Source organism: Pinus tabuliformis, chromosome 9, assembly GCF_031772625.1.
Source record: "Pinus tabuliformis cultivar Carrire ecotype Pingquan chromosome 9, CPIR1, whole genome shotgun sequence".
NCBI classification, from domain to species: Eukaryota; Viridiplantae; Streptophyta; class Pinopsida; order Pinales; family Pinaceae; genus Pinus; species Pinus tabuliformis.
Window position 1 is genome coordinate 2,005,520,278 of NC_142307.1, and position 8,110 is coordinate 2,005,528,387.

Here is an 8,110-nt window from a genome sequence, read left to right on the forward strand (position 1 = left end):
CAAATTTAATCTTCTAGATGTTTAATAAATTTAATTTTAAAATAAATATAAACATCTATCTTTAAAATAAAGATAAATTCCAACAAGTTTATATGGGGTTTAGTAAGTAAATACACTGATTATTCATTATATTTATTAAACAATATTTGATGGTGTAAGAACAAGGCACAAGTTCAAACTTCATAGGGAGGGGCTCAGGAGTGGAAGTCACTTTCTGGGGGAATTAAACTTCCCAAGGAGCGTCTAGACTTGACCAAAGTCTAACACAATCATGGTGATAAGCATCCCATTATAAGTAAAAGATAGATTTAAATAAGTACTTTAGTGGAATTCAGTTTTCCATGTGAAATTCATAAAAACTTAACTTTTCTAGGATCATACTGCTCTTGCACTTGCTGAAACTTATGCATTCTAACAAGAGCAGCAACCTGATATCATCCATGAGATTAGTTGTCATAAGAAAATCCTTGACTGACTAGTACTCAGTATGGAGGGTTGTGCTCAGTATGTGTCCGTGTGGTGTAAATCGTGGCAGGTGATAAATAATGATGCAGATTTCCTAAGATTAATTTTGGTACACAGATTTTTTAAAATTTGAAGTAAACTTAATTACCGTGATTCTTACACCGGTGCGAACTTCTATATATTTGACATCCTCCGCATAACAAATTACCCATCAGGAATTCCTTTGTGTGTTTCATAAATTTTATCGGCCTAGTTTGTTGGCAGCCTCTACTCGTGTTGTGTTTATATGGCAGCTATGGGACTTGGATTGGCTCCTCCTAGCCATTCTCGTGTACTAATGTTCGCAAGACCTAGTGCTCTCTGCAACTTCAAAGTCACCAAAAGGCCACCTCTCCTCGTTACCCCTAACTTCCCTACTCCCAGCCATCCTCTGTATCTTACCAACATTGACGATCAAATGGGATTAAGAATTCATGTCAATATACTTTTGTTTTATCGATCACACTACAAGTCCTCCATGAAGAATGATGATCCAGTCCCTAGTATTAAAGAGGCACTAGCCAAGCTTCTAGTGCATTACTATCCCTTTGCCGGGAGGGTAAGAGATGGAGATGATAAAGGTAAGCTCATCGTGGACTGCACTGGTGAAGGGACTCTTTTCGTAGAAGCAGATGTAGATATTTCATTGGAAGACTTCGGAGTTCTCTCTCCACCTCTCCATCGTGCTCTTGACTTTGTAAATTATGTTCCAATATCCAGGCCCATCACAGAGTCTCCACTGCTTCTATTTCAGGTTGGTAATTGTGATTTTAGAAGAGATTAGAATTTTACATTTTACTGTATGGAGTAATGTGAAATTTGAAATGCGGAGGCTTCATATTAGGTTTGAGTTTCTGCCACTCTGTGACCGATGGTGCTGGAATCACCCAATTTGTGAAGACTCTGGGTGAAATAGCGAGAGGGGCGTCAAGCCCAATAGTTCCTCCAGTTTGGAGCAGAGAAATGCTTCGACCCAGAGAGAAGCCAATGGGCAATCACTCCAGGGTCAATGTTGGGAATTTTCTATTTAATTCCAAAACAAATATTGAACAGAATAGAGAAAATGCTCTGATTTAACACAGGATCTTAACACAGGGAAGCTAAGCTTGATTTCTGAAGAACAGAGTTTCACGCACTCATAAAAACATTGTATTCATTAATAAGACAACCTGTTACAGAAGGATCTTCCTCTTAACAGAGGGATTCACCAAGAACTTCCAGTTCCATACAAAAAAAAATTACTCTGTCTCTTCTGGAAATTTTACACTACTGTGTGTAAAAATAAAACTTACATTTACTAAAAATCTCTTACATTCACTTGCTGATTCTATTGCATTTCATATGCAACTACAAAAAAAAATTACTTGCGTTGCTGCGCATTTTACATTGCATATGTTCAACAATTGGTATTGAACAAAAACAAAAACTCAACCTTCAGGCTGCTGCGTATAATACCTTTCATTTTCACTCAACGAACACAAACTTGTTTGCACTGCGTGCTCCCCTTCTTCATTTCAGTGAAGAACAAAAAATATTACAGTCACGCTGCTGCGTGCTCCCCTGTTGTTTTTTCACCGAACAACACGAAAAACTTACATGCTTCTTTTTACGCTTCTACATACATATTACAATGCATATATTTTTAACAATAAAAAAATGAATGACCATACTTCCGTGAATTTTTTAAAAAATAAAATTAAAAGGTTTTACTTATATTCTACGAACAGGAGTAAATACCATTAATTACTTCACTGAAACAAACGGCGGTCAAACCCAAAACTTCACGTCAACTCCATGTGCAGGCCTGTACGCAGCTTTGGCTTCAATCGATGGTGGACAGCTTTCATTTCGATCGAACGGATATCGATCGGTCAAGCCAAACGAACATTACACTCCGATGAAGACCGCTTTGGTAAAACTGCTAGCCACGTGTCAAGCGATGGATATTATCGCTACACTCCGGAGGAAAACCACCGCTCGGTGAAAAGCGGTGCGATGGGAGTATTGGCGGTTTTGCAAAATTAATAATGCGGCAGATGAAATTATAATTTCAACACTCCCCTTTAATTTCAACTGCTGGGTTATTAGTCATACCCAAACACTTCCTCAAAAATTCAAAACTTTTCTGCCCCAATGGTTTGGTTAGAATATTTGCAACCTGCTCCCGAGTCTTGCAATGTTTTAAAACAATTTCTCCATTGCTTACCAATTCCCTGATGTAATGAAACCTTGTGTCAATGTGTTTCATTCTCTTATGAAACACAGAATTCTTGGATAATGCAATAGCTGAGCTATTGTCACAAAAAATCACAGTTCCTTTTACTTTCTCTTGGCATAAGCTCCTTAACATCGTTCTTATCCAAACTGCTTGACATGCTGCTGCTGTAGCTGCCACATATTCTGCCTCTGTTGTAGACAACGCTACAATAGACTATTTTTTAGAAGCCCATGAAATAGCTCCTGAACCCATGTGAAAAACATAACCGGATGTGCTTTTCTGATCATCTACACTTCCAGCCCAATCACTATCAGTGTATCCAACTAAATCTGAACATTCTGAAGTAGTATATAAAATGCCAAACCTTTTAGTACCTTTAACATACCTCAGAATCCTTTTTGCTGCCTGCCAATGTGCTTCTTTTGTCCTCTCCATGAATCTGGGCATTAAACTAACATCATGCATTATATCCGGCCTAGTTGCAGTCAAATACACGAGGTTGACAACTATGCTCTTGTACAAACTAGGATCAAAATCCTTGTTGTTGTCCTCTTTTCTGAGTTTTAATCCCATCACTGTGGGAGTGATTGCTGCCTTGTTCTCCTGCATATGGAATCTTTCCAACACTTCCTTAACGTATTTTTCTTGTGAGATAAAAATCTCATTTCCATTTTGTTCTACTTCTATTCCTAAGAAGTATCTCAACAAACCCATGTCAGTCATTTCAAATTCTTCTTTCATGACTATTTTGAAGTTTTCAATAAGATAATCATCATTACCTGTGAAAATAACATCATCAACATATAACACAACAATTAGTAATTTACCATCCTTTTCTTTGATGTAGACGGTGGGTTCTCCCTCACACTTTTCAAATCCATTTTCCAGTAGATAGGAATCTATCCTACTGTAACATGCTCTTGGTGCTTGCTTCAACCCATAAAGAGCTTTCTTCAATCTGCACACTTTGTGCTCTTTTCCTTTCTTTCCATAGCCTGGAGGTTGTTCAATGTAAACCTCTTCCTTTAACACTCCATTTAGGAATGCTAACTTCACGTCCATTTGGTAAAATTTCCACTTGTTTTGTGCTGCTATGGACAACACTGCTCTCATTGTTTCCATTCTAGCAACCGGTGCAAAAGTTTCCTCATAGTCTCTCCCATACTGCTGCTTGTATCCTTTGACAACCAGTCTTGCCTCGTGTCTTTCTATTTTGCCTTCAGCATTACTCTTGGTCTTGTAGACCCATTTAACTCCAATGACTTCTTTTCCTTTTGGTAGTTCAACTAAATCCCATGTCTTGTTTCTTTCTACGGCGTTGATCTCCTCATCCATAGCTTCTATCCATTTCCTATCCTTAATTGCTTCTTCGAAATGAACAGGGTCATCAACATGACAATATAGAGCAAACAAAGAGTTCATACCTTCATTTGCTACCTCTTGTTCATAAATATCACTTAAATTTATGAACTTCTTACCTCTTTCATTTGGTGTTCAAGTGCTTGAAGAAGCACTTGAATTTCCTCCTTGTGATGTGCTTGGAGAAGCACTTTCATTTCTCCTCAAGGGTGTCCCTTGCTGCCCTTGTGTTGGTGTTGCTGTTTGGGGATGTATTTCAGCCATCTCCTCATTATCTTCATCATGTGACAAAGACTTTTTAACATTCATTGTTTTCTCTATGCTTCCATCCCAAGCTTCCTCCTCAATGAACTGAACATCTCTACTCACAATAAGCTTCTTGGTGGATGGGTTATACAACCTATAAGCTTTGGATTCTTCATTGTATCCAATGAAAATACATTTCTCCTCTTTGCTGTCCAACTTCTTCCTTAGCTGATCTGGAATGTGTGCATAAGCCACACATCCAAAAACTTTCATGTGGGTGACTTCTTGCTTTGTCCCACTCCATGCTTTTTCCAGCACTCTGTTCATGACTACTTTTGTAGGGCACCTATTCAAAATGTACGCTGCACAGTGTACAGCTTTAGCCCAATAATCATTTGGCAAATGCTTTGCCTTTAACATACTCCTCGCCATATCCATGATTGTCCTGTTCTTCCTTTCAGCAACTCCATTTTGCTGCGGGGTGTACCTAGCTGTAAACTGCTTATGAATTCCATTTTCTCTACAAAAACATAGAAATTCTTTGGAGATATACTCACCTCCTCTATCAGTTCTCAGAACTTTGATATGCAACCCGCTTTGGTTTTCTACAAGTGCTTTGAAATTGCAAAATCTTTCAAACACTTCACTTTTTTTTTTCAGGAAATAAACCCAAGTTTTTCTAGTAAAATTATCAATGAATGTTAATATATAGTGGCTACCTGCAAGTGATGGAGTTTGCATCGGTCCACATAAATCTGAGTGAACAATCTCTAAGGGTGCTTTTGCCCTTATGCTTTTCCCAGACGGAAAACTTTCTCTGTGTTGTTTCCCCAAGATACAACCTTCAGAAATGTTGTTTGGTTTCTCTATCAATGGTAATCCTCTTACCATTCCTTTTCTATGCAACAGTTTAAGACCTCCGAAGTTGAGATGTCCAAAACTCAAGTGCCACAACCGATTTTCATCCTTTGGTTCGCTTTGGTAAGCCTCTTAAGTCATTGCTGCAATTTCTTTATTTTTCAAATCTGCTTTCATCCTGAGAGGGAACATCCTATTCCTTGTCATCTTCACTTCAACAATACATTGTTTGTTGGGTGCTCTATCCATGATGGTGCATACATCATTCACAAAGACAACATTGTAACCCTTTTGAACACGCTGTCCAATACTTAAGAAGTTACATTTCATTCCAGGAATATAATAAACATCTGCTATGGTTTTCTTTTCACCTTTCTTTGTTAAGACATTTACTTCTCCTTTTTCCATAATAGAAACTTTATTATCAGTTCCTAGTGTGACCTGTGACTTCACACTTTGATCTAACATAGAAAACAGGGTTATGTTTCCTGTCATATGGTTGCTGCAACTGGAGTCTAGAAACCATACATCTTCACTTATTTCTTCAGCCATATTACAAGCTAAAACAAATTATTTTGGCTGATATTTTCTCTAGTGAAATTTGCACTAGTTCTATTACTCATATCATGCTGCTTCTTCTTACATTCATTTGCATAATGCCCATATTTTTTACAGTAGTAACATTGGACATTGGATTTTTCATACCTTTGTCCTTGAGCATAATGTTGTCCACTTTGTTGGCTATTGCCTTGGCCTTGGTTTTGATTTGGATTGCTGCCTCTTCCTTGAGTATTTGCTGGACTGTTTCTTCCACCTCTGTTTTGGCTTCTGCCTCTTCCTCTTTTGTTTCCTCTGCCTTGACCTCTTCCTCTTCCAAAGAACATCTGGGTCTTAAAGGCATGTTCTAGAGATGAGTTTTCATTTATACTCAATCTCTGCTCATGTGTTATCAGTGATGCATGTAGTTCATCAACTGTGAAGTTTGTGAGATCCTTTGTCTCTTCTATGGTGGTGACAATCACATCAAACTTTGAGGGTAGGATCCTCAATAGTTTCTCCACAATCCTCCTTTCTTCAAGAATCTCTCCATGAGACCTTATCTGTGTGACCAGACCAATCACATGTGTGAAGAATGAGTCAATATTATCTGACTCCTTCATGCATAGATTCTCAAAATCTCTCCTCAGCAACTGTAGTTTTGTTGTCTTCACTTTCTCCATGCCTTGATAGGTTGTCTTAAGAGTTTTCCATGCTTCTTTGGATGTCTTAGCTGCTGCTATCCTTAGAAACACACTCCCATGCACTGCTTGATACAAAAATAAGAGGGATTTATAATCCTTCTTCTTATAGCTCTTCAATAGATCTTTCTCTGCCTGAGTTAACGTGTTAAACTCATTTTCATCTGCTAGTTATTCAAAACCATCCTCAACAAATTCCCATAAGTCTTGTGAGGCATGCAAAGCTTTCATGGTTATTGCCCAATAGTCATAGTTTTTCCCATTAAATTGTGGGAGCTGAGTATTAAAGATACCCATGCTAGTGCTAGTGCTAGAGCCAGCGATTCTTGCACTCTTAACTATGCTTCAAATATTTGACTGAGTTTTCACTCTGCTGGAGAAGCTGCTGCAGCAAGAAACCCTTCCTTCAGCTTCTTTGATACCTTCAAAGAGCCTGGACAAGCTCCGATACCACTGTTGGGAATTTTCTGTTTAATTCTAAAACAAATATTGAACAGAACAGAGAAAATGCTCTGATTTAACACAGGTGTTATCACTTAAGAATTCTAATGCCAAAATTTCTCATACTAGCTTGATGACAAAGGTCGGTGCTAGTCTAAGTCTATTTTTTTTTGTTTTTCCTTAGAGTCTAAGTCTTATGGGGTCTTGAGTCAAGTATGCATTCTCCTTCATCACTAGTCATTCTCATTCATCACCGGTCTCATAGCTATGTGTCAGTTTGGTTTAAAAAATCACTATGTACCACAAAGCCTTGTAGGTGATTTCATAGCGCAAAAGTCCATTAGGTAATTTCGCAGCGCAAAAGTCCTTTAGGTGATCTTGCAGCGCGATACGTTTTAGGTGATTTCGCAGCACATAATTCAAAATTTACACTGACCGCACTGCGAAATCGGAGATTCGTGCATTCTGTAGCGAATCTTTCCCAACTGTCAAATCTGTCAAGTTAATCTATGGCTGCGTTATTCATTGTCAGTTTATGCACTCCACAGATCATGTCCAACCACTTATCTCCATTATTGCAACCACTAGGTACGTTGGCACACATGGAATACAAGTTCTAAGAAAGGCCAGGTATGCACAGTCTTAATGATGATTGTATGTCTTGCATGAGAAACAAGTCTGCAAGATTTCAATTTGAAAACATTGTCATCAAGCAAGGCAGCTATCAAGCGAGGCAGCCATTCAAGCGAGGCAGAGATTGGAGTTTGAGCAGCGCTAGCATTTCCAACCTCCATTACACTAAATCTTCATGGAAGGATCGACAGAAAGGAAAGATCACAGGTCAGGCAAATGTTTAAGAAACGAGCCTGAAGGTTTAGGCATAACCTTGAAGAACAGAGAAGTCGAGCACACATTTAAACAAGCTGGGTGTTGGAATTTTTGCAAGAAGCTCAATTTATAAGAAAGGTCAATACAAACCTCAGATCTGGAATCAAGGTCATGAAGAAAGAAATTGAAGACTTAAAAATATAGTTAAGCCAGCTGAAGGAATCTCCTTAAAGAAATCCCACTTCAAGTAAGGCTATGTTTAAAATTTTGATGATTTTGCTTGGTATAATCTTTCTCGAAGAATCCTACATTTTCATTCAGTTTTGGAAGGTCTTGGAACAGTTGAAAGAATTTTTAAACAACAAAGGGCTCAAATAGCAAAATTTTGGGTTGAAACTGTGATTTTTGAAACAACTCA

General features: G+C 38.2%; 1 protein-coding gene across 1 annotated transcript; it reads left to right on the forward strand.

The window, feature by feature from the left end:
• Positions 1-751: 751 nt before the first annotated feature.
• On the forward strand, positions 752-2,488 carry LOC149157075 (benzyl alcohol O-benzoyltransferase-like). The gene is made up of 3 exons (XM_089444964.1): positions 752-1,262; positions 1,349-1,495; positions 2,232-2,488. Exons 1-3 carry the CDS (start codon positions 752-754, stop codon positions 2,486-2,488), a joined length of 915 nt encoding a protein of 304 aa, XP_089301090.1.
• The last annotated feature ends 5,622 nt before the right edge of the window (positions 2,489-8,110 follow it).